The 26366-nt window shown below is 42.8% G+C and overlaps 1 protein-coding gene across 5 annotated transcripts in view; it reads left to right on the forward strand.

Annotated features, from left to right (window-relative positions):
- The window catches only part of WASHC1 (WASH complex subunit 1), a 46717-nt gene that overhangs the window by 7949 nt on the left and 12402 nt on the right, over positions 1-26366 (forward strand). For 4 of the 5 annotated variants that reach the window (XM_027669070.1, XM_027669054.1, XM_027669078.1 and 1 more), the window contains one exon: positions 7652-7805. In XM_027669070.1, coding sequence (XP_027524871.1) covers positions 7657-7805 — 149 coding nt within the window. In that variant the 5' untranslated portion in view covers positions 7652-7656. Of the gene's footprint in view, positions 1-4917; positions 7806-26366 lie in introns of those variants that run through there. The other variant, XM_027669045.1, reaches the window with a different exon arrangement.

Genomic DNA, 26366 nt, shown 5'->3' on the forward strand with positions numbered 1-26366 from the left:
TACCAAAAAATAGTCCATCCAGGTGTCATTTTTTTGATCCAGCTTTTCATCAACTCCTGTCATCCAGGCCTCGCTGTAGGGATATTCCTTCCAGCAAATGTGAACAGGCTTGAAGACATTCCTTATATAATGAGGTCCCTTCGTGTCTTCTTCCAGAAGTGCAAACATTCCTTTTGCTTTTGAATGTATAAAAGGGGCAGGAACTACTTTGGTTGCCAGTTTGATTTGGTTGTTTCCTTCATTAAAGGATCCACTGTAACATTGTGTGTGGGGTCTGGGGGCTGTAAAACTCCAGAACTTTGGAGCAGAGGGTACTGAATCAGGAGGTGAAAAACAGGACATTGCGAGTTAGGGTTCCTGGCAGAGAGATGTGGCAATGGTTATGTCTGCAGCTAAGGTCCTCTGCAGGAGGCTGAAGCTGATTTTGCATCAGAAAATTAGAGGAAAAAGTTACCTGGTTTTTTTGTTTGGTTTTTTTTGAAGTGCTATGTTTTTGGAAGTAAGTATTTCTTGCTGTGGTCCGATAGTAAGAACGAGAAGCTCCAGGCGTTCTGCAGGAGGCTCTACAGCAGCGTTCCATCTACTCTGGCTTTGGAATGCCAGTGTTTAAGAGAACTTATTGCAGGGAAATGGCCCTCCAGGGGACTTCTGGCTTAACCAGTGGCTCCTGTGTACGTTAGGCATACAAAACCAAGGTGGTCTATTAGGAAGTGGAGGGAAGAGCTTTGTCTGGATGTTTGGGATGAGATTCTCAGCTTTACTTTTGATGTCTGTATATTAGCTGTAGCTAGGCTATTTGTTTAGTCTTCTTTTATAATAAATAGTGAGAGGAAGGGAAGGCAGGCAATTAGCAGAGTGTTTGTGGTCAGTTGTAGATGGCTTAGAATCAGATCAATTGTTCATTAGAGCATCTGATTGTCTCCATTAGTGGTGAGAGCCAAAGGTGACAGTAGCAGAGGGGATTATCTGATTAACTTAAGATATGAACATCTGTCCATCAAAATGAGCTTTATGTATCCAGCTGGAGGAAATAATTTTCAGCCTGTGCTTAGAGGACAGGACTTTCTCAGCAAGGTGATGCAGCTCGGTGCCTCATGGCAGTGAGGGATGCTGTCTGTGCTTCTCAAAGCAGAGCTCTGCCTTGAGAGGATTGTCCTGAGGACAGTAGTGGCTCAGAGGCAGTCTTATGGAGCTGGCAGGATTGAAGTGCGCCTCTAAATTCTTTTAAGTCTCTACCTTTCAGGTTCTCTTCAAAATTTAATGTAATAGCATTCTGTCTTCTGGAGAGTCAATATCATTTGATTATACTTGATCCATCTTTAAATGTCAGGTATTTTGCAATTTGCCAGTGAGTTGCCATATGCTATTGTAAAGCTGGGCTCTGAGATCTCAAATTTTGATTCTTTCTCTTAAGCTTAAGTGGAATAGGGCAGTATGTGACAAACCAACAAATCTAAGTGGCTCTGAGTAGTTTTTAGGGAGAGTCTCCCTTTGAGAATGATCATCTAATCTGTTGTTGTATTGGTTCAGGCCCACACTCCCATGATCCAAGAGGTAATGCTGCAGGTGAGAAAACACCCAGTTCATGTGCCTTTAGTTCCCTGTCAGTAATGTCATTGCTGGCAGATTTCATTTGCCTTTAGTAGCTGTGATTGCTGCTGTTTCTTTCAAAGCAAAGTGTCTGAGCCAAAGGTGTCAGCAGGCTCTGGCTTCTTGGGTAGGGGTTGCCTTAAATACTTAAATACTACTTTCAGAAGTAGAAACCCCACTCTTCTTAGCTTTATCTAAAATAGCTACTAGAGGTCTTGAGACCCAAAGCAGTAATGTCTACAGTGGAGTTTGAGGCTGCTACTGTAAGACACGTCTAGTAACATGAGCACCCTGGTGGAGTACAGCCTGCTATGGGGCCTAATTATGGTCTTATTAATGCTTTCTTTCATCACTGCCTTCCAGCCTTCAGATGGTGATTAGACCTATTTATAGGGGCAGAGTTCCTTAATATTCATCACAGCGTACTTCTTGCCAATCAAATCAGTAGCATCTGCATCTTTGATTGCCGCTTAATAACACTGTAGAACATGCTTAATTAAAAAATATAAATAGACTTTTCATCCTCTTAACTTATCAAAGTGCTTCTCTCCTCCCCCTGCCTTGCTTCTCCCAAAAAACCTAAAGTTGGCTTAGCACAGGGACTGTGGTGAACCTCTCATCTCACTGCTGGAGGTACCAGTTACCTCTTGTGTGCTCTGCTGGACGACTAAATTTCGACCCCTCCAGTGAATGTGAACACAGGGCAGAGCAATCGTTTGCTGCACAATAAAATAGGACTTATGTCGAGGCTCTTTTGCTGCATTTACAGCCAGAGCATGAGAAACTTGTAGCTTTTGTTCCAGTTGTGTGTCTACATCTGTGCAAGTGCATATGCACACACTGCTTTGTCCTGTCCCTTAACGGGAGGAGCATGTGCAATGACATGTTTTGCTTTTCTGTGACTTCAAGTCTCTTTTTTAAATATGGTTCTCTGGCTTTGCAGCTGGTAAACTCACAGGACTGTGTTTTATCTGTGGAGGGCAAGGTGATACAATTATCTTTTTTATTATTATTATTCTTTCCTTGGAGGATTTGATTCTGATATTTTTCTGGGATAGCCTGTAGGCAAGCCTCTAGGGTAACCAAGGAATGACTTGAATACACCAGCAGATTTGACCATGAAATTTTGTGGGAAGCCCATGAAGAAAGTAGGGAATGAGGATGATGTAGTAGTCCATTAAGTACAGTACTACAGAGTGCCATTGTTAAGTGCACAGTAGTAGAAGTTTGGGATGTGACATACGACAGACATTGTAGCAACTGGGAGCCTTTGGAGCTCTAAAAGCCACAGTCAGGTGTTGTGATGTAGCACACTGGACTGGAGCAGAGGAAAGTGAGGATAACAGAGGTCTGTTATTATCAGCCAGCACAGGAAAACATTTGTCCAGGTGAACGTGGTAGAAGGTGTTATGTGTAAGAAGTTACGGTCAGTGAGGAATTTGGGATGACTTCTCACTGTGAACCAAGTTATGGATGTGTCTTTCCTCTATCAGAGGAGGCAGCATTTTCTGATAAGCTGTGCCCAAAGCCTGTCTCTGCTCCATTGTTTGAGTGTGTTTAATCTTAACCAGCAGCTCACTTGTGGCTTTGTTCGTTCCCACTGTGGAACCATACTGGTGGCAGTGGTGTAGTGGTGTGTGGTGAGGGCTGTGCTGACTTGTGTCTTATTGCATGTTGCTGGTCTCTGCATCCTCACAGGTGTCTACAAGGCACTGATCTTTTATTAGGATCCTACAAAGGAGAGACACAGGGCTAGAGACAACCTCACACTTCTTTTTGGAGATGTTACTGCCTCTGGGAATTAAAGGCCTCTAATTCATGCTGCCTTTCCAGTGCAGGGACAGAAGCAGCAGCAAGTAATTGCTAAAGCAGCCTTTGTAGCTTTGAAGAATACACACTGATTTTGTTTTCAAAGTATTTAATCCCTCTTCTCCCCTGAGCCCTCTCTTTTTAGTCTCTTGAAGGATGTTAAGAAAGGAGGTATTGTTGATGGCTTGCCTTATTCTCCCTTTATTTTCATAACAAAGTACACATCTGGTAAGTGCTTATATGTAGATTTACAGCCTGCCTGTGTTGAGGGCAGCCAAACTGTTTTCTTGATATTGCCTTTGTTTATGTTCCTTTGAAAAAATAAGGTATTTTAAGGTTGGGGGGATCTTTTTTTTTGTTTGTAGATAATCACCTCAGTGGTTGATCCTCCATAGTGCAGTATTTTCTGAAGAACTTTGGGAAGTGTTGCTTCTTTTACAGACTCTGTTTGCTCTGTGAGAAGTTCTCTTGGGCTTAGCCTTAATATAAGAAGTTTTATTCTTAGGTCCAGGAAGAGGTAACGCAAGAGGTGAGCAAAGTAGGTGGAATGTTTCTCTGCCTATCCAGAGCAGTGAATTTTGTACTTCATTTTCCAGGTTCAGAGCTACAAATCTCTGCACAGCCATCAGAGTATTACACTTGGCTGGAATGATTCAGCAGTAACACCAGTTGTTGGTTCCAGATGCCTGAAAACCCTGGAGTGCTCAGCCTGTATCTGTCCTGGTTTAAAGTCTTTTGGAAAGGCAAGACAGTCTGGTGGAGGCTGATTTTGCATTTCCCACTGCTGTTGTTTTGCTCAGTGTGAGTGTTGGAATCGAGAGGGAAAGAGCAGCTTTGAAAGCAGAGGGAGAGCCACCAGCCTTGATGAGCTTTGCACCAGCTTGCCTAAGGTGAAAGGACAGACAGCTTAAAGGCTGAAGTGCAAATCTGAGCAGTTGGTAACTCTAGTCAGAGCTTCCAAATCAGGATATAGCACTTGGAAGCAGGTGGTGCAGTGAGAAAACAACCTTTTTCTCTTTGTTTGCACTTTAATAAGGTAAATGAGGTTATTATATAACACCAGAGCACATTTGTCTTGATCATGGAAGTTGACACAGAAAAAATAATTGAATAAAGAGAGGATGGAGCCCCAGATGCTGCAGCTTTTTTCCAGAGCCTCTTTGATCACCAAAAAAAAAAAAAAAAGCTCTGTATTGCTGTTTCTTCTGACCCATAGGTGGTCACACCACTAATGATTAAATCTCCTGAGTGATCTGACATCTGCTCTTGTGAATCATACTTGCTTTGGGCACACGTGGCCCTCTCTCACTGTAGCATCTGAGTATTTCATATCAGCCACCATAATTCCAGCATTGTGGACTGAGTCTGGTCGTTCAGGTGTTGCTGTTTTTCCTCTTCTTGCTGTAAATCTCCAGCTCGTTTCCTTGCACAGAAAGAATTATCTCTTGTATTTGTCTCTTACAGCAGTTCCCAAAGAGTCTGCCACATTTCTCCAGTGTGGTTTTTTTTTTTAGCAAAGGTGAGAATCTGGAGCTCGGCTGAGAGGCTGCATTGAGAACCTGTGAAGCTGAAGTTTACTGTCAGATGAACTCTGACAGTGTGAGCAGGAGCACACAGGGATTTTCCTGTTTTGCCCGCTGCTGTGTGCTTCTCTGTTTGCAGGGCAGCAGTGGCAGTGGGACCTGGAGGACAGTCTGTAGCTTCTGATTGCAGGGAAAGAAACAGTTTGGAAGTAGCTATGGATGTGCTGCTTCCACGTGTGAGCATCTCTCAGTCAGCAACTGAACAGAGCTTGGCTTTAGGAAGGTCACCGGGAGAATTAGGATTGGTGAGAGTCTGAGAGATCATATATAATCTTATCTGGCCTCAAGAGGTGAAAAGCTTGGCTTTCTCAGGATTACCATTGCACAGGAATGGTTTTGATAATGCAGCAAGTTTTAGAAGTCCCCTTTTCGCCCCTGCTTCCCACTCTGCTTCATGACTGGGCAATTACAGCTGTTTATCTGGCTGCAGCAAATTGGGTCATTGAACTGATCCGAGCTAAAAATAGGCATCCCCAACATGAGCAGCATTGAATGCAACGGAAGAGTTGTGACCAGTGGCAGGGAGGATCATAAACTCATTTTGCTGCTGGAGCCAGAGTAACTCATCACCGTGCCCTCGCTCTGTTGTGCGCTCGCTTTGTTCCGCCTTGACAGTCAGGTAGGAGACTTGAAAGGAAGAGGGTTCGAGCTCGATTGTGGTCAGCAGATCAAAAAAAATGCCGTCTCAAAATTAGCTGTGCTCCTCTCTGATTAACTTGTGTGCCTTACAGCTCTAAATAATAATTTCCTGTCTGCTGAGTAGGCCCAGTCAAGAAGACTAATCAGTGTGCAAACATTGCCGCTAAAGAGTGCGGATACAGAGTCTGGCTGCCAGTGATGCATGAAATGGAACAGAATAGGTCTAGGCTTCCTTCAGCAGAGCCAGCTCTTCTGCTGGCTAGGCTTGGTTTTGCGAATCTAACTGCAAAAAGGCTACTAGGTGTCCTTAAATCTCATGTGATTCATTATTAAACACCCAAAAAAACCCCAAAACAACCCAAAAAAACCCCCGCGTCCCAAAAAAATCGCCCTTAAAATAACAGCCGCATCACATTTACAGAGAGTCTTTCCCTACCCTGCTGCGGTAGGATCAGGAAGGACAAATTTGGAGAGGGTGGATGGTGTTTCTTAAATGTACAGGAATGGCTGCAGGCAAGTCTAATCTGTTATCTTTTCATTTTGTGAAGCAAGATAGAAGATTTAAAGAATGAGTGAAGACTCCTCTAATTTTCACATATTAAACTGTTGTTTTATGTTGTGACTGTCTCTTCAGGCTCCTGTTCTGTGAATTTCTCCAGTATGGGCTGTGTTTCTGTGTTATTCTCAGTCTGTCCTAGTATACAGGCAGGAATACAGGTTGCACACAGCAGTGCTCTCTGGATTAGCTCCTGCAGAACTCCAGGTATCACACAGGGAATGTGGTGTGTCCTGAGATATCCCTGTCTGTTTCTGATGCCTTGCTTTTTGATCCTTCTTTGTTTTGCTTCTCCTCAGCTTAATGAATACTTTCTTATACTAATGTACAGCACTCTGTGTGATGAAACCCTGTAATGAGCACCTGTAATCTGTGGGGTTTTTACAGCCTGAATGAGAAGACACAGAAAAAATAAGTTTGAAGAGAGTTGTGTGGACCTAACAGTAGAGTTTGGGTTAGAAACCTATGGATACTCTACTCTGTTCATTCTTTGGACTATCCTAACAGTGATGTATTTGTGAGTTTGCAATTTCTAATGTGCTTAGAGAAACTGAATTTTTTTTCTCTTTACCCTCCTCCATGTCCTGGGAATGTTTTTGTCATTTTTGTGAGTAAAAACGTAGGAGGCAGATTTTTTGGGAGTTGCTGAGGGAGAGGTGAGCAAGGCTGTCCGGATGGTAACATGAGTGATGCACAGCCTTCTCTTGGCTGAGCTACAGAGCAGTGGTTTGGGCCCAGCTGCATCTGAGAGCACGTGTACTGCTCTGGTGCATGTGTTGCACACAACTGAAACGTGTCAGTGACCATTTAGGTTTTGTAAACAAAAGAATCCTAAAATAAGGAGGCTTCTTTTAAGATAGTTACTAAGGAAAAAGCCAGCCACCAGAAGCAGCAAACAGCTCCTGGGAGTGTCAGAATGGAAGAACTCCCATTAGCCTACTTGGAGCAAGGGGGTGTGTGCACTTGCATGCCTTGTAATTTCATGGCTGCTCTTCCTGGAAGGAAGTGGTGGTTGTGTTTCATGGAGCAGAAGTGTAAGATGAAATACTGCATTTTGGCAATAAGGCTGAATGACCTGGAACATATCCACAGGGAATATGAGGATGGGAGGAGGGGACAGAGCAGTTTCTGATGAATCTTATTGCCACCCTGAACTGACTTTGCTTTGAAGTGTGGTCTTTGTTTTCAGCACAGTACTGAGCAGAGATTTGTTAAGTAGCATGCAAAAAATAAAATTATGGTTCCCAGGAGCATTCAGATAAGCAAGAGGCTTCCACCTCACTGTGGCTGTCATGAATTTATTAAAAATCCAATATGTCAACCTTACTACCTTGTGCTGTTCTCCACAGCTCACCAATTCTGTTGCAAATGCTTTCCTAAAATAATTAGGGGAGCAGAAAGTGGAAGTCCCTGAATAAATGCTGTGATAAAATAGAAGTGTGTTTAATAATGATCTATTTGCTCTTTCCTTTAGGTACAATGGCTGCAGTAGCCCAGAAGCACTTTTTGGAGGGGCAGACATACTCAGTCCCCCTGATCCAACCGGACTTACGCAGGGAGGAGGCTGTTCAGCAGGTGGCAGATGCACTTCAGTACCTGCAAAAGGTGTCTGGTGATATATTCAACAGGTAAAGTGCTCTCACAGGGGCTTGGGTGCCTTGAATTCAGCAATAAGAAACAGTGCCATGTTCAGGTTGCAGCAGTGAAAGTTCATTGCAGTGGCAAGCAATGGAAGGTCAGAAAAGGAATAAAAAAGGACCAGATGCACTTCAATAAAAGTTTATTGGATTCAGGTCTGTCAAAGTGAGGCATAATGAAATGGCTGCAGTTGGCCAGAGCTTGTTGGTTATTAATTTTTTATTCAGTGGTAGAGTCTCACAAATTGCATTATTGCTTCTGGTGCCATTATCCTTTATTCCTTCTTGCTCATGTTTTAAAGGGGAGGCTTTGTTATTGAGAGTATCTTGAAGATATGTCTTTTTGAGTCATTGTGCTTGAAGCAGTGAAGTAGAAAATGTCTCTTTGTTCTGATCTGTGGGACTTAACAAACTGTTCTCTTTGGGCTTCTGGTATTTTGCACTTTTTGTGTGTCGGGAGGGCTGAGTGCATGAGAGTATTCTTCTTGCCACAGTCTCATAATACATCTGAACCCATTTCTTCAGGGGTTTGGCCCAGACTTGGCACCTCTTGCATATGGTCATCTTTGGGGTTGGATCTGTAAGACTGCCTATATAGCAGATCAGAGAGATTCTTGTGTTTGCCTGCAAATGGTGGTGGATAATATGCTGCCTTTTTCCATCCAATGCCATCTTTGATGTCTCAGTGCTCTGAGATGGCATTATATTATTGGTATGGGAACAGATCAGCCTTTGTCTTCTCATAGCCTGATAAGCAAAAACACTTGCTTTGGTTTCAGGGGGGATCATGACTACCTAGTTTGATTTATTATGGTGTGAGGAGGACCGTGACATTCTGTCTTCTTTTGAGATTTGGGGGTTTCTTTAAGGGTAGAGTGAAGTTCTTCAGTTTTTGATAGAGATATTTTGAAAGGCAGCCTCTGGGGAAAGAGCAGTCACTGGGGCTGAGCTCAGGACATTGAGGGAAATAAAGGCTGGAATAATAATAAATGCTGGAATAATCTTTGGGCAGGGGCTTCTGGGCAAGGGCTGTGTGTGGGCTGGGTTGGGTTGAGTACAAGGTGTAATTCTTTTGGGCACTGCACAGTATTGGAACCCTTCGTGATATGAGGCTGAGAGAAGCTTTCTGGAGCTGCCAGAAACATGTGGAAACACCTCTCAACTTTGGGGCTGGTTGGCAGTGCTGTCCCTCTCTGTGGGGCAAATAAAACTGTTGATAAGACAGGAGTGGCCTTTCTCTGTCTTTTATTTCCTTTTTTTCCCTCCTCACTGCTTTGTAATGCAGTACCCTGTAATTTCCCCAGGGAGATGAGCCTGCTGTTTTGTATGCAAGTCACTCCTGAGTCCTGAACAGTGACTGTGATGCTGTTCCCTCATCCTTTGGTGCACTCATGACTTTTAATTACCAATTTTCTCCAACAACAGAGGAGGCTTCATTGGGTTCTTTGTTTGCTTTGCCTTTCCTCTGAGGTCTTGGCTCTCTGATATAATTAGTAACGATTTAGTAATTATGCAGGCATCTGATTAAAAGTTCCATGACCTTGGTTGTTCCATGTCAATCAAAGGGCAAAGCTTTCAAGGTGAGAACTTCGCCACTTATTGAAGAGTGACCTTTTACCTTCCCTTTCCTGAGATAAGGCAGCTCTGTCTTCCATTTCCAGGAAGGAGCTACCTTATCTGGGGAAGCTGAGTGTTCTGATCTGCATAACAGCAGCTTGCAGTGTTGGTGGAGAGGAGACTTGTTCAGTGTGGCAGACTTGGCCAGAGTGTGTCAAACTCATTGCTTCAGTACTACAAAGATGCAGATGTTCTGGGCTTGTTTTGTGGGAACAGTTGGATTGGTCCAGTGCTTTTGAGTGGCAGGCCAATCTGTTTGTTGAAGATGGAGTGAAAGAGTCTCTTACTCTCTATGGAAAGAGGGATCTTTCCACAAACGGATCTCTTTTTACATTTTAGCTGAATTAAGTTTCCGCTTTGAGTTGTTGCTGACATGACAGCTGAGTTCTTGAAATGAACATGTCAAGGGAACACGAGAAAGACACCTCTGCATTTAGAGAATTAGGAGAACAGATAAGGAGCTTTCCTCCTCTTCCCCACTGGTTGGGGAGCCTGGAAAATAACCCATGAGACAAGTCCCTGCCAAGCTCTTCTTTCCAATCACCCTCAAACAAGCTTGCTTGGTGTTAAGTTCAATTGTGGTGAAGTACATGGAGAATGAGGCACTTTGCAGAGTTCATTAGTTTGTAGATAATCAAGGGTTGTGCAGGTGCAAAACCACAGGTAAACTATGGCTGAGACCCAGAGATCCTCTGGGACCAGCCTTGGAGGGTAGGTCTAGCAACCTGGACTGCAGTCTGGAATCAGTAAGAAAGAGCAGATACATCAGCTTAGCATCCCTCTCCATATTTCTAACCCTCAGAAGCAGGGACCCACCTGCCTTCTTCCACATGGAGAACACCAAAGTACTACATCCTTCACAGGGAGAGTGTTGACCTGGGCAGGCTCTTGGCTGCTGGGCAGTAGAGGTTTATGTCTTAGGCCAGTACTGTCAACAGTCCCACCCTCTTAGGAAATCCTCTTGGTGCTGATATCAGTGAGGGGATAAAGAGGCTGCATGTCCTTTTCAGGGTTATGCTTTGGAGTAATGGAAGTTTTAACCTTGCGTGTGTTCACTGAATTCATGCAATTAGTCTGCTGTGGAAGCTGCAGTAAAGAGCAGATTCACTGCCTGTAGCTACTGAGATTTTAATACATATCATTGCTGCTTAAAACATAAATATTCTAACATAGCCAATCTGACATAATATCTATTAAAGTTTAAATCCTGAACTTTTAAGGAGGTTTTTAGATACAGGTCACAGGAGGCAGGATGACCAATTTAAACACTCAATTAACAGTACCCTTTCATCTGTTTGATTTCTCATTACCAGCATTTTCTGAGTGACAGCTTGTGTTGGAATTATGTGCTGTGGAATTTTTTGCAGGAATATTGTTGTGGTAAGTACTTCAAGATGGGTGATGGGTTTAGCTTTCCTGAGATGTTCCACTAGTTAGCTGGATTTATCCTTTGGGATTTCTCAGTTTCTATGGAGGGTTTGTATTGTTGGGAAATGTTAATAATCTCTAATATGTCAGTTCAATATTCAAAGTGTACACTTTTGTGCTACAGATTTGTGGAAAATTGCCTTTGCCAGTTATCTCATGGAGTTTTACAGCAGTAAAATATTTGGGGTTGAAATTTTGTTATCAAGGTCCTGGTTTACTTTACCTGTGATCCAACCACAAGTTGTCCAGTATACAAAATTTCTCATCCTTGTGTTTCTTTTTTTTTTCAGTTTACAGAAGATTTCTTGGGTTGCTCCTTTTAAAAATCTTTATTCAGTGTCTTTTACTTGTCTGAAATAATACTTCACTAAACCAATGTATCCTTCTGTTTTCTCCCCAGTTGGATTCAAGTTAATTTCATATTAAATATTTGGAAAGGGCTTTAATATTAAACAAAGATTTAACTGAAAGCCACACTGCTGAAAATGGTAACTGGAAAACAAAAGTACTGTGGAAATGCTGTTAAGGGTGGAGAGGAAATGTGGTAAGTGTGTGATTAAGGAAGGTAAGGAATTGCTGATGGGCAGCAGAGCCTTAAGGGATATTTGGGACAGGAGCAGATCTGAGATGTGAGCAGTCCTGAAACTGAAAATACAGACAGAATCTTAATCCTGAGGTGCATTTGGGTGTTCCCCTTGTTACTGTGATTAGTCATGATGATCAGTAATGGAAGTGGGGGGACTAAAAATATCCCTGTAAATGTACTTGATTTAGGAGGTCTGTGGAATGGAAACTTGCCGGGGGGGGGTCTTGCTGCAAGCTGTACTGTGTTGTTTGTTGTGCAGTGGGGCTCTGGGATGCAGCTTGGAGCTTGGGCACTTCATTGTATTTGTTTCTCTGTTGGCTGCAAGAGTTGGATCTTGCCAGGAGGAGAGCTGTCAAGAGGGCTCCAGTGCAGGGGAGTTTACACCAGGAAGATGGCTGTGGCACAGGGAATTAATTTTTCTCCAGTTAATTTGAGAGTGTTATGACTTTTGCTAAACCACAAGTTGCCTTGTGGTACTTTGAAGTTGTCCCTGAAAGAGGATGCTAAGTCTAGGGTGGTTTCAGATACCTCTCTTGAGAGGCTGTAGGAGCAGTCATTTGCTACCAGGAAGATTAAGCAGGAACAGTGAGGTAGAGAGTGACTGGATTGTCCTGTAGTCATGAGGAAATGGAGTACAGAGAAGACATTTTGCCTGCAAATAGTTGTTATTCTTGTAGAGACGTGTCCAAGTAACGTGGATTTATTTTTCTTTTAATTGTAGCACACACTTTGTAAGAAACCATTCATTTGTTTTGGCTGTCATGATCCTCTGGAAGCTAAATTTGAAAGCTTGCAAAGATGTAGCTTCAGAGAGGTTCCCAGACTATAGGAGGAAGACTTTAGGAGGTGACAGGAGTGTCAGATCAGCACACCTGGACTGCTGGTGGTGGCTGGTGCTGGAAAGCCTCCTACACCCTTAAAAGGCAAAGGGAGACTAACTGTTCTGCAAGAGTCCAGGTCACAACTCTTTCTGGATGCTTCTAAAATCCCTAAGCTTGAAATCTTGCAGGATCTGAGGCCCCAGGCTCTATTCAGATGCCTTGACAGCCCATGGAGTGGGGCAGTGGGTGGGAAGGAGACTGAATGGTACTAAGTCAGTAAAAGATTATTCCTTCAAAATTAAACAAACATAGTGGAGAATTAGCAAGACAGGATTCTTGCTCATCTCAGAAAGTGCTGAAAATCTGTCTTTTGGACTTCCAGAGATTAAATGTGTCTTTTGAAGGACAGGAACAGAATGCTAAAGTTGATTCTGCAAGCAAGGTGCTTTTTATGGCAGTCATTGAAATGCAGTGATGGTTACTTAAGCCCTTGCTCTACGTCCACTAGCAACAGCTCTTCCACATCAGTTTTGTCTATGAATTTGTTTATCTGTGAATCCAATGGCCCTGAAAGGGAGGTGATCGATCTATTCTGCCTTAAGTGGTTGAAAAGCAGGCTCGAACTTCATAAGAGAGCTGTAGCCTTTTGTACACTAACAAGGCCTTCAGCATTTTATTAAAAGTGCAAAGAAATTTAAAAAAATTATTGAAGTGCTTCACCTTCAATACCCTCATCCAACCAGACTTCAACTTCTTGCACCTAATAGCAAGTCTACAAATAGTGATACAATTTAATGAATAGCTGAAAGATTCAGTGCTGACATTAATGCAAAATATTTCTTTAAACATGAGATGAGTTTGCATTAACTACAGAAGACATTCTGTGGAGAGGAAGAGCTCTTAATGCTTGATTCTGCATCTGAAAAGAGAATGATGAAATACTGCAGTCCAGGGTGCTGAAATGACCATTCAGGAGAACAAAGGAAATACAAGCCTTACTCATATCCTCCAACACTAAAAGTGTGGGAAGGGACACCTTCCAGTAGATCAGGTTACTCAAAGCCCCATCCAGCCTAGCCTTGAATGCTTTCAGGGATGTGGCATACGCAGCTTTTCTATGTAACTTATTCCAGTGACTCACCACCCTCACTGCAGAGAATTTCTTCCTAATATCAAATCTAAATCTGCCCTCTTTCAGTTTGAAGGAAAATGCAAAATTGAGGAGAGGTGTTCTACCACCTTAGCAAAAGGAGCCACGCAACAAGTCCAGACTTAACAGAGCTCTTGATAGGATTCCCTCTACTCTTACAGTGGTAGTAGAATATCTTGTGGAAATATGAGACAGTTTGATCAAAACAGATGGCATGTGCAATAGGAAAGGCAAACAGTAAGGAGAAACTAAGGTAACTTGGGTACATATGGCTTGTTGATTTATTTTAGTTGGTGTTTTTTTTAACCCTGACAGGGAAGCCTCTTGTTTATATTCTGTGCCTTGTTGGAGAAAATTCAATATTGAGTAGCAGCTTTCAAGTTCTCGTGAGCAAATTCCCTCTCTAGTCCTTAAAGACAGGACTAGACAGACTCCCTGAGAAAGCATGTGAGAGATTCAGAAGTGGGGAGAAGTGTAAGATTTGTCTACCTATGTAAGGGTGATTTGGTACTTGGAAAAACACCCAGTGGAATTTATTCACTGTGGCTTGACCAACCTGAGGCCTGAATCTGTTACGTTCCTCTCTAGGTAGTTTTCATCCTGCTTTTGCAACTCCAGGGCAATCAGATTCATTCTCAGAAGGAGGATTTGCTTCTCCTCAAAGGGTGAAGGAGTGGTAACAAAAGAGAACAGAGGGAATCAAGGTTGCTCTTTCAGTAAAGGAGTGCTTTATTTTTTCTTGGTCTGGTCATGAGCAAAGGGAAATCCCACTTTAGCTTGTAGAGGATTGATTATGACAATGCTGATCCTTTGTAACAGGGATGTTGCTGTCTGCAACTGGATTTCCTGAAAAGAGGTGTCCTAGAAGAGTCTGTGATAAATCTTAACACATTTGCTGTGCAGACTCTGTTCATGCAGCAGAAATTTGCACCTTGAAGGAAATCATTAATCAAAAAGAAAAAAATTGATACAAGCACATCTAGTTCACAGTGGCTTCCTGGATTAATTTTCTTTGCTTTTTGCTCATATTTGTATGTGTTTGTAGACTAAAATTAATTTACTACTATCTCTAGACTCCCTGTAGCTCAGCAAAACATACCTAAAATGTTTAAAGAGCTATGATTTTAACACAAGAGATGGCACCAGTAGTAGCCACCATTGCCTATCATTCAAAGGCTGTGTTCCAAAACAGATAAAGCCAGTTGCAAAACCATCTATGGAAATAAAGCCTGTAGCAGCAAGATGCAAAAGAAACAAATGCTAGACCCATTTGTGGAGGAGGTGAGAAGTGATAATCTTGATGAAGTTTGCCTTCTTTCACCAGAGATTTATTTTAGAGCACAATTTGAGGACAGAGCTGTGACTAAGTTGAAGGATGGATCACTTTGTATACCCTCAACTGCTATAAATTGGTTTTTAAACTTTTATGAGCTATCCTGTAGCAAAAAGTACAGATGTGTAATTACTCCTGCTTCTACTGCTTTAAGGAGTGGAAGCCCAAGAGGACCTCTCTGCTACTGACAAGATGGAAGTTTTTGCTCACTGAACTGTTTCTGCATTGCAAAGGTAGTGTGCACTAAGTAATTGTGGTGAAATAACCTTATCTGAAGCCAAGTGCAGCGGGGTCTGCTTTTGTGGAGGCTTACAGGCTTCAGAAATAGTCTGACACATTAATGCAGTGAGGTTTTAAGTAGCTATCAGTTGTAATATCCTGCAGCATGAGAGTAATATATCCAGAAATAATAATAGTGATGTTGTATCTGTAGTGGTCTAAAGGTATGTGAGAAGAGAATTCCACACTGAACCCTAAAGCAGGCTCTTCTCTGCATGGCAAGAGCACTGAGAGCCCTTTGAGAAAGAAGTGAAAAGATCTGGCAGGGGATGGAAGTGGTAGTGATCTCTCCTCCTGACCATGTGCCAAAAAGACTTGTCTTTACAAGTCGTGCAAGTCTTTACAATGGGACCAGGTATCCACCTCTGCAATGTTTAATATCAGTTAATTCAGAAGCCAGAACTGCACGGGCATGTTGACACCTTTTCTAGGCTCATCTCTTGACTGTTGTTTCAGAGTTTCTACCCAGTTCAGACATGATAACATGTAAATCACTGGTACCTGGTGTTCAGTAATGTTCAGGGGTGCCTTGAAAGTCGCATTTGGGTTGGAGGGAGGCAGCAGTTCAGCATGAGCCTGGTGGGAAGGTGTGTTAGGGAAATGAGGGGTTTTTCTGTGGGAGGACACTCAAGTTGGGCTGCAGTATATCTCTGGCTGTGTTTTGCTAACAGCCATGGTGCCAGTCCCTCAGCAGTTCAGTGTGATGTCCATGTCAGTTCAGAGTCCAGGCAGTGACGTGTGCCTTGAGGGCTGTCCAGAGAGCAGAGGTGGGACTGACCTCCCAGCCACACCTGTGAGTGAATAATGCAAAGAGGTCTCAAGGCTGCAGTCCTTTAGCGTGGGAGCGTTCAGTGTGCTTCCCTAATATCTTCCCACTGTTGTGGTGTCCTGAGAAGGTTATCCAGGAGAACTCCGAAACTCTGCTCTTTGTGTAGCTTAATAAGCATCCTTTCCTTGAAATACTCTGGATGTCAGTGGATTGGAAGGCTCCAGATCTGCACTTGACAGGAGATGCAGTGGCTGAGATTTTGTCCAGCGATAAGTCTCTGTTAATGAAGCAAGTTTTGGCAAAGATCTTATGAACTTCCCCATCCAGAGTGGCACTCCTTTCCCACTCAGTCCCTTACCCAGGTGGCTGCAGCTATTTCTGTCTGGAAATAGGCAAGGAGAAACAGATCGTAACAAGTCAGTGTGTGCCTTAGAGCAGAAGAAGTGTTCCCTTGTTCCTTAGCCTACAGTTTCAGCAATATTGTCAGGTTCTCCCACTCCCACTCTTCTTGACACAACTGCCATGTTATTCTTTTATTATACAAAGTGATAGCTCTACCTTCTCAACCAGCTTCAGACATGGGACCCCCACACATGTGTTGGGGTAATTTTCTGTTTCTATGGATGATTATGTATACTCAGTCAGCCCTGGAGGAAGAGATGCAAGTAAGTAATTCTGTTTTACAGGCATGACTTCCATTAGGGATCTAGTGCAGAGAAAACTGTCTGGAAAATAACACTGAGTGGCTTGAAATGTGTATTACAGGCTCCCTCCTATGTAAGTGGGAGTGTGCACACTGAGGGGAGAATTGTGGGAAGAACACCAATGCCAAAGGTCTGTTCTTCACACTTGACTGGAGGATTAAATTCCCTTTCCATGGTCCTTTCTGACTGGCTGTGATGCTGTCACTGGGGTAGGTTAGAGTTTGGGTGTAACTGCAGCTGACAGTTAAGACAGAGCAGCGCTTTTGGAGACAGTAGATCCATTTGCAGATGCTAATGAAGGGGTTCCTGTTTTTTCTTCCATCTAAATTCTCCAAGCAATCATTTTATTGAAGGAATTCATCATGCTGTGCCATTAAGGAGAGGAGAGGATAAAAATTATTTTGGAGCCTTGGGTAAAGGATTTGGATGGTAGAGTGTGTTAAAGAGAAACCCCAGGTGGATAATTTAGTGTCTTCTGAGATGTATTCCTTTCTTAATTTATCCAAGAACATGATCTTTATTCTGGATTAATACACATTATAAAACCAGGTATTTGCATTTGAATTTACTTCTAGGACTCTTGTTTCAGATTGACCAGCAAAGGTGAATATGAAAACATGCTTGCTGGGCTTAAGAGGCATTAACAGGACATTCCTTTTAGAAGAGGAGGTAAAGCTCTGTTCTGTGGTAGTACAGCAGGAATAGCCTTACTGATTATTTCTGACATATGTATAACATGCCAGTCATTCCAGTAGCTCAGCACCAGGAAGTGAGAAAGTTCATGATCTCCATGGAGCAGTTCTCTATGTTGATTTGTCCCAGTGACTGGGTTGGTTTGGTTTTGCTTCAACAACAATACTTTTGAGAGTGACAGTCCTGGATATTGTTAATTCCAGAGCAAACTCAGACTGTGTGTGACTATTCTTTTTAGGAAGGGAGGGTGTGAAGCTCCCAGCTGAGCATCAGGCAGGATTTTCTTTGTCTTTCTAGCACATGGGCGATTTAGGGGGTGGGGAACAAACAAGGACACAGCCAAAATCATGCCCGTCATTACTCTTCATGCTTACTTTTAGCTGTGATGAGGGGTTTAGCTGCTGCTAAAGGCATTGATCCATGAGAACATTTATTGTTTGAGTATGTCAGAGGGAGAGTGGTTAGGCTATTAAAATTTATGAATTTACTGTCCTGGCAGTTTTGGGTTAGGAAAGGAGGTTTGGGAAGTGTATTGTACAGATTTGTTCTGGTATTACTGTGAAAATAGTGTTTCCATTCTTAATGACTATTTGTGAATCACTATGTTGGAAAGATGAGTTTTAAAAGGACAGTGGGGGAAATGAAATCATGAGTCTAGAACTTTTCTAAAGGTGATGTCTGATCACTGATGTGGCACAGACTGTTCATTGGAATGACAGAGCAGCTGTCGGGCCAAGCAGAGAGGTATCTGCTTTTTGACGCTGTTAGGAACATCTCTGCCTGTGGGCCAAAGTTTTCAGAGGAAGATTAGCTAGAAATCCCTCAAGAAAGTGCTGTAATCACTCAGGAAAGGTGTTAGATGGATAACATGTCATAAAGAGTTGCTCTAATTTGTTGAAGAAGCACTTAGGCTCAAATTAGCTTGTTGATGGGCATATCACAGAAGGTGCCTTTTGAGATTTGAGTGTGACTGCGATTGATTGTAGGAGAACAAATAAGTTAACACTAAACAACCTCTGTTTCTGAAGAGCCAATATTGTGAAATAAAAAACTTCATTTGCAAAAATTATGTAAAGAAATATTTCCTTTAAGAGAAGGAGACCTGTTTTGAAGTATCTGTTGTGAGAAGAAGTTCAAATTGAAAGCACAGGTGAGAAAGGAAAGAGGTGAGTTAGCAATGGGGTTTTGTAATGGCAAAGGGGTGATAACTGTTTCTGATAAAGTGTGTCTTATGTGGTTGGGCTTGTTTTAATTGTAGCAAAATTTTGGGGGAATCTTGGGAATGGACACTAGTCCTCACAGGGTGCTGAAGAGGATCATTGCTGAGCAGAAGTAGCAGTTATCAATGTTCACAAGGGCAGAATTATCTAACTGAAGGAAGACTGGAAGGAAGTAGAAGAAATTTCATTGAAATAGAGGCTGTTGAAAGTACAGAGGTCTCTGCAGCAAATATGGTGAACAGAAACACAGTATTGAGTGCAAAACAAAATGACCTGGATACTCCAAATCGTGCTTCAGAGGCTGGTTTGGTCATTTACCAAGTATCTGGTGACGACCTCAATAGGTCAGGACAGAGTGAGGGAAGACCACAGAGGCAGACCCTTTATTATGTGATGGAAGTCAGAAAGGAAGCAAGACTTAGAAGAAGAGATGAAGTGTAGTTGTCTTTGAGGGTTTCCCAGCTGATGAAACAGACTGGTTTATGGTAGCAAATCCTTTTTCTTGGTTAGGCTTTCCTTCCCCTGAATATGCACATCCAATTGTGCAGGACAGTGGTTTTTATAAAGACAGATTTTAGTTAGGGATTTTTAGTTTTACAGAGACAGATTTTGTGGAGTGAGCACTAGCTTGTAAATGCTAGCTCTTAAGTATCTGTTATTGAAAAGGGGAATGAAAGGTTCAACTTACCGTGTGCAAGTCAAATTTTGTGTGATTGCCATCAGCTACTCTAAAGTGGAGAAAATTTAAGGTCAATGCAAAAGCCTTTACCTTTAAACATATGTCTTAAATGTGGTTAGAGGCTATATTATGGATCCCAATAAGGAAGTGGTGGTGGTGCTGAGAGAACAGGCAGTGTTTTGTGTCAGGGCTTGCTGGCTGTAGTTTATTCTGGAGAGCAGCAGTGGGATGGGTTTGATAATGGGGAGGTGCTGAAAAAGGCAGAAGTACTTGCACAGGTGGTCTTAAGCTCAGTAAAATGGAAAATTAACTACTTAATTGTATGTGTTAACTTCTGTGAATTAATGCAAAATTGTTCAATTTAGTGAAGTATGGACTGAAAATCTGATCTGCTGGGCCTGCACTGTGAATTTCTTTTGTTACAGGGGACAAATGATTCCACTCTTGGTTTCACAAGCAACCGAGACTTAATTAACACTTGGAAATCACTTTGAGATCTTTGGGTGAAAAATTATGAAGTTCTAAGGATGTTTGATTAAATGCAAAGAACAGCAGTGCTTTTCTTGGAAAACCATGAGAGTCCTGTTACCAGGGATCGTTTTCTGCTCTGGAGGCAGGTGTGTTTTGATCAGCGTTCTTATTCTTGCTGGCAATGGGTTGTTTTGGTAGTGAAGATCAACAGACTGAGAGCAGATTTGTGCTGTGTGCTGTATTGGTGTAAAAAAACCTCTACCCCAGCAAATGAGAGGGAGCTCAGCTTTCCCAATATATTCAGCCTTACATAAGGGCAAGACCTGTAGTAGAACTCTAGAGATGTTCGCTACATTGGTTCTTATCACAACATGTGTAACTGGGTACTACTTACCTTGGTCAAGAAAACTGATTTAAAACCACTTGGAAGATACAGGGGAAATCTAGGAATGAAGAGGGGCTTCCTGATCTTCTGCTATAGGCTGGACTGTCCTCTTGTTCTATGTTGAGTCAATGTGGATTGCCTTGCCAGTGGGGAGGAAGGCTCTGCAAATGTCACTCTTCCCACATGATCCTGGCGATGTAGTGAGGCATCTTTGGCTCCAGTGAGGCACAGGCTGAAGGGGCTGGGGCAGCTGCTTGTCAGTGCTCATCTCCTGCTCTTGCTACGTTCAGGTGAAGCTCAGAAGAAACACAGTTTTTGGCTGGTGGCTTATGCATTTCTCTTGCAACTCTGCCCCGGAGAGGACACAGATCAGACATCTAAATCCAGGCTGATCTATCTCCTGTAACTACTTCTGATAGGAAATGTGGAGCACAGTGTTGATCAAGAGTGAGCTGTGTAACAAAAACATTGTCGGTGTAGAATCAAATGTGGTGCCCAAATGAAGGCTGGGAAGGAGTTTATTCCACACTCAGTGATTGAGAGGACTCTGAGATCTTTTTAAAGGTATTGGCTCTCCCTACCCCCAGATACAGTTCACCACAGAGTCACCTGGGCATTTCTCCACTGCCTGTCTTTCCTGTGACTCTTTGTAGTGACATGCATTTTCTTTTCAATGGGAACAGGGAGTAAGATCTTTGGCTAGTCTGAGAATAGAGCTTTGATGGGAGAAAGAAAAGCCTAATGTTTGTGTACACAGTTGATTAATTTAAGGTTACAAGGTGCCAAAACACCTTCTCAAGCTATCTGCCAAATAAGATCTATTACTTCAAGCAACATGACAACAAAATTTACTTTTGACAGTCTTGTAAAATTCTGTCCAAACAGGATTATCCTTCCTTTCATAAGTGATTAAAAAAAAAGAAGGTAAACAAACCCCAAAACACTTAAGGCTATTACTACAAAATATTGAGCTTCAGTAAGTAAATACTTGTGTGAGATTTTTGCAAGGATGAATGAATACTGTATAGATAACAAGCCAGTTACTATACTTTATTAGTAACTTCCACTATTTACAGCACTAGTATCAGTTACTACAACACCTCTCCCATGAGGAGAGGCCAAGAGAGTTGGGGTTGTTCGGCCTGGAAAAGAGAAGGCTCCAGGGAGACCTTTTTGCAGCCTTTCAGTACCTAAAGGGGGATTATAAGAAAGATGAGGACAAACCTTTTAGCAGGGCCTGTTGGGATAGGACAAGGAGTACTGGCTTTAAATTAAAAGAGGGTGGATTCAGCCTAAGCATAAGCAGTACATGTTCTGTGATGAGGCTGGTAAAACACCACAGCAGGTTGCCCAAAGAGGTGGTAGAGGCCCTGACCCTGAGAATATTCAAGGCCAGGCTGAACAGGGCTCTGACCAGCTTGATCTAGCTGAAGATGTCCCTGCTCTCTGCAGAGGGTTGGACTAGATGGCCCTTAGAGGTCTCTTCCAACGCAGACTATTCTATGATTCTGTACTTACAGCATCAGCTGCCTGCTATCTCAAGAGCATTCCTATGGCTGCTGCTCTGGGAAGCAGTTCCACTACCAGTGGGGGAACTCAAAAGGTCACCTGTGAAACTCCAGCAGTACTGGGAAAGAACCATTTTTTTCCATTGCTTCTTTTAGAAGTAATCTTTCCCAAAATTGTCACTGTGATGGTAGAACCTGTTTTGTTTATGTATCTTAACATTATTAATGGAGAAGTAGTTTTACCAAAAGTAGCCTGTGTAGTTTAAATAGAAGATCTAATTGTGTAATTTATTTGCAAACACTGACTTTCTGTTTAGTATACACAGACTTTTTATTTAGTACATATTTCTTCTAAAAAAGGAAAGCATATCTGGTTTCAGATCAGTCAGTGGTGGGAGGCAAGTAAAAAGACTGGGAGGTTAAAGAGGAACTTGTTTGTGACCTTTTTTTTTGTGAAGAAAAAGGGAAGCTGCTTTTCTGGGGAAGAGAACAAGCTGCAGGGGAAGAGGGAGGAGGGTGCTGTGATGATAGGTCAAAATTCTAAGTTTCCAGTTTTACATAAACTTAACTCACAGTAGCAGGAGTGCCTTGCAAAATGAGAGATTAAAAAATCAAACTGAAATTATTTTTGTATGAGAACATGACCTGTGGAGAGTGATATATGCCAGATCCTGCTGAGGATAACCTGGCAACCTTGATCACCCTCCAATCTGCAAAGCGGTTCAGCATCACAGGAACAGGGCACTGTGCAAATGCTGAAACACCTGCAAATCAGACTTGAGGGGCAATCAAAGTGAGATAAACATTAATTAGTATAATACCCAAGCCCTTAATGGAGGAAGGAACGTTGATTACACTGTCTCACTTGGGATTTCTTTCTGTCAGAGATGGTGTATGATGACAGTTTCTGATTACGCTTACTCAGACATGAAGTAAGACCTTAAAAACTGCTTAAATATGGAGAGAGAAGAGCAGAAAGCAAACAAGTTGATCTTTCTTTGAGTGGTTGAACGTGTTTGGTTTTTTATAAGAGTGTACATTTTTTGCTTTTTGCCTTTCAAACTTTTGAGGTGAATTGGTTTTGTGAGCTGGTTTTGAATGCTTCCCTGGATCACTATAAACTGTAAATGTCTTAGCAGCCTTTCCTTTGCTCTCCCCATCTCGATCCTGAGATGTTGCCAGCTGCTGGGGTAGAGACACAGCGTGGGAGTGGGGAGTGGGTTTCTTGCATTTCATTTTTGACACTGCCAGTCATGAACTCTGAGCTGGCCCACCACAGTGCGTAGGAAGTAAGGGGTAAGGCCATTTGTAGAGAGCACTCTGGTTCCTCATAAAACATTATCTTTTGTTAGCCAGCCTGAACACTCTCATATATTCTAGCCAAGATCTCTGGGCCCGCTTCAGTCCAGGGATTGTGCATCAAAGCCCTGAGTTATGGGTACGGGGGTTGATGCATTGATGTTCCCCCATCACTACAGCAGCCTGAGGAGCCATATAAGCCCATTGCCTTTTCTCAGAGAAGATTCTTGAAAAATTTGAGATTTTGTTCTCCTCAGCATACAAGTAGAAGAGAGCAGTGACAGAGGCCATAGGAAAGAATCAGGTGAGGAAGGAGCTCAGAAGCCTGAGGTGAAAGGTGGACATTTATCTCCCTCAGCACCATCTTCCTTTGCTGCTTTCATCATGGGATGATGCACACTAGTTCCCTGACTTTTGGAAGGCCACTGAAACTTGTCCTAGAGTTTTAGTGGTATCTCATTCATCAGTAGTGGTATCATGTCAGTTTTGACACCAGTGCTGTGGAACAGTAAATGGCAGCCAGCACTGTTTTCTTCCCTTGTTACCCTGCTCCAGCACCAGCTGCTTGGAGAGTCTGGGAATGTAATAAAATACAAGAGCTATAAACTCCATCCCTTCTTATTCATGCTTCCTGCAGTTTGGCAGGAATTTAATAAAAGCACACTTTGTTGGGGGAAAAAAAAAAAAGAAAAAAAAGGCAGCTTGACTTTCAGGCAAAAAGCCAAGATATAATAGAATAAATTTACTGTATGTACCCTGAAGTTTAGAACAGCACTGCCAAGCATCCCCCTGCTATCTCTCAGAGCTGGAGCTTGGGCTGGGAGGAGACCAGAAGCTTGACTTGCTGTGATGTTTCCTTATTTAAGGGAAAAAGTAATTTAATACTTCGTCTACCTTATCCTCCTGTGCAACTTCATTTCTCATTCTGCTCCATAATGTTCTTTCTCCTTGGTTGATCGCTTACTTTTGTGCTTCAGACGTGAAATTGAAGTTCTTTGGTATTCTAGAGAGGTTTGCTCCAGCCTCTGCTGCCTCACCTTTCTCGTTCACCTTGATGTGGAGCTTGCCTCTTCTCTCTCCCACTTCACAAGTTTTGTCATCCCTGTCTCTTTTGGGTGACATGTACACTCAGCATAGACAGCAAAGTGTCTCCTGTTGCTGTGGTGCTTCCTTACAGATGAATTCTGTCTTGCTCAGCCACTTTTCTGGGAATATGTCAGCCTGTCTTTAAACCTGCTCTGATTTTAAACTTCTTTCTGATGCTGTCTGATCCCTAGCAAATATAGATGATAAAAATCTCTTTTTTGTTGTTGTTGTTGGCATATTTTTACCCCACAAGTAGACACAGATGCAGCAGAGGAGGTCTTCCAGTAGCTGCCTGAATGTGGCATATATCAGAGGAGTTATAAGGAAACAAGAAGAAGTCATCTGCTCTGTGGCTGCACAGACAAGAGGGGCGAGACAGACAAGAGGGGCAGTGATCTGGGAGGAAATATTCCTGGAACTTGCTGTGGTGTTGGAGAGAGTTGCCTGTAAAATGGAGAGCAGTTTAAGGCAGCAGGATGAGGGCCTTAGGAGAATGGAGAAACAAGATCTAAGTTGGGGGTGAGGTGCAGGGGGCTTGAGGACAAAAAGATTTCAGAGGTACAAGAGGAAGTGAAAGCTTGAATCAAAGCAGCTGAAATATTGGCTTTAATGTCTGCTTAGATCAAAAATAAAAGTCTGTATGGATTAAGAGATAATCCACTAGATAGATTTAATCTACCACATCTATTACTTCCCCAAAGAAAAGCATTGGGAGGGTAAGGTTGATTTGGCTCAGTGCCTGGGATTTGAAGGTAGGTGATTATTCTTTTTCCACAGGCCTCCTGTTCACTTGTCCCAAAAGGAGCACATCCTGATGAAACAGGGGGGCTGTTGCTGTAGCCTCCTGCTTCTTTGCAACTCCAAAGTCACATTGAATCTAACTAAAGGCGTTTCTCAAGCAGAAGAGAGCACCGAGAGCAAAATAACACAGCAGTGACTAATAACTTAGGCATGGGGTAGGCTCAGACACTGATGGTGGCTTTGGCTGTCTGAGCAAAGGGTTCTGAGGGGCAGCAACGGGTATTTTATGAACACTTACCCCTGCTGTCCTGAGTGCAATTGCCTTTCAACCAAACACTGCTCAGTGACCAGCTCCAAATGCCACCTTGCTTCAAGCACTTTGCTCCTGAAATCCTTGACAACATCCCTCCCTCCCTTTCTCTTTCCTTTCTTTACAAACACTGGTTGACCCGTAGAGTAAGTTCAGTTTCCACAGCAGTAGAAATACTAAAATTACTGGAGGATGATTGAACACAAGAGGTTTTTCTCCATGTATTTTTTCTGTATCGGTACGGTATATTGTCTCTTTTAACTAACACATGCAGCTGTATCTTGAACTGTACATGCATAATAGTCATGCACTTCTAGGAGGCTGTAGATATGATGGAATTTGGATTAGTTGGATTGAGGAGGTTTAATATTTATTTTCAAAGTTATCTTGTTCAGCCACAAATAAATTAATTCTGTAGACAGATGTGTATTCCTTCAGTGTTGTGGGCCTGCATCTGTACCACCTCAGGTGAAGGTTTTTGGCAGAACTCCTGAGGTCAGTGGGATTTGGCCTGTCAAATCCTAGAGTAGCAGATCACAGGAGAGAGTACAGAGTGCCTTGGGGAGGAACTGTCATGGTTTGAAACACCTGAGCTGCCACTGGACAGCTTCCCCAGCCTGTGCTGGGAGTGGCCTGTCTGCCTGATACTGCCCTTTTACTGATCATATTTGGTGGGCAGTAGGGATGGATGAAACTCTGGATGTCTTCCCTCTTTCCTTATGGATGCACCATTACTGTTGCAACTAGGACACAGTAATTGGCAGTCATGTCCGGGTTTTAGAGCTGTTTCCTTTTTAAGAGAGGTTCCAGCAAATTTTAAATGAGAAAGGTGTGTGCAGCACGGTGGACTGAGATGAGATGCTTTGCTCTCTGTTATTCCCATCGTGCTGTCTGTGCTACAGGAGGGATGAGGAGTCTGGCACTGAGAAGCCCTTTGGAATAACCAGTGCACTGCTGTGTTTGGTGGGGCTGTAAAGGGAGTTGTGCCACTGTTCCTCTCCTACACAGGTGTTTTGGAGGATGAGAGTTAAATGTGGGAGGGGTTAAGAGTGAAAGGTAAGTGTGACTGGGGTTCCTCAAAAACTCCTTTGCTTCTTCACAGCTAGCAAAACACTGAGTGAGGCAAGGGAGAGGAAGAGGTTGATACCTGGTGAAGCACTGGGGATAATGTGGGGCAGGAAAGGGAGCGAGGGAAGCATTTCACTGCCTCATTTGACCCACTCACATTCATGGAGTGGAAGGAAGGAGAACACTTACTGATTTCTAGCTCTGAGCTTGCATAACTGCTTGCTTAACACTTCCTTCTGGGAGAGAAACATGTGCCCTGTCAGGTCCTGAAAATTGTGTCTGGGAGTCAGCAGGGTATTGGCTAAAAGGCAATTGATACCTTGCTTTTATGTGGAGCTTCAGGAAAGCTTCGTTGAGTTCTTCTAGGAGAGAGGTCTACTCACAGGTGAGAGAGAAAATTGCATC

This window comes from Corapipo altera, unplaced genomic scaffold (assembly GCF_003945725.1).
Source record: "Corapipo altera isolate COAL_440 unplaced genomic scaffold, ASM394572v1 1, whole genome shotgun sequence".
Taxonomy (NCBI): Eukaryota; Metazoa; Chordata; class Aves; order Passeriformes; family Pipridae; genus Corapipo; species Corapipo altera.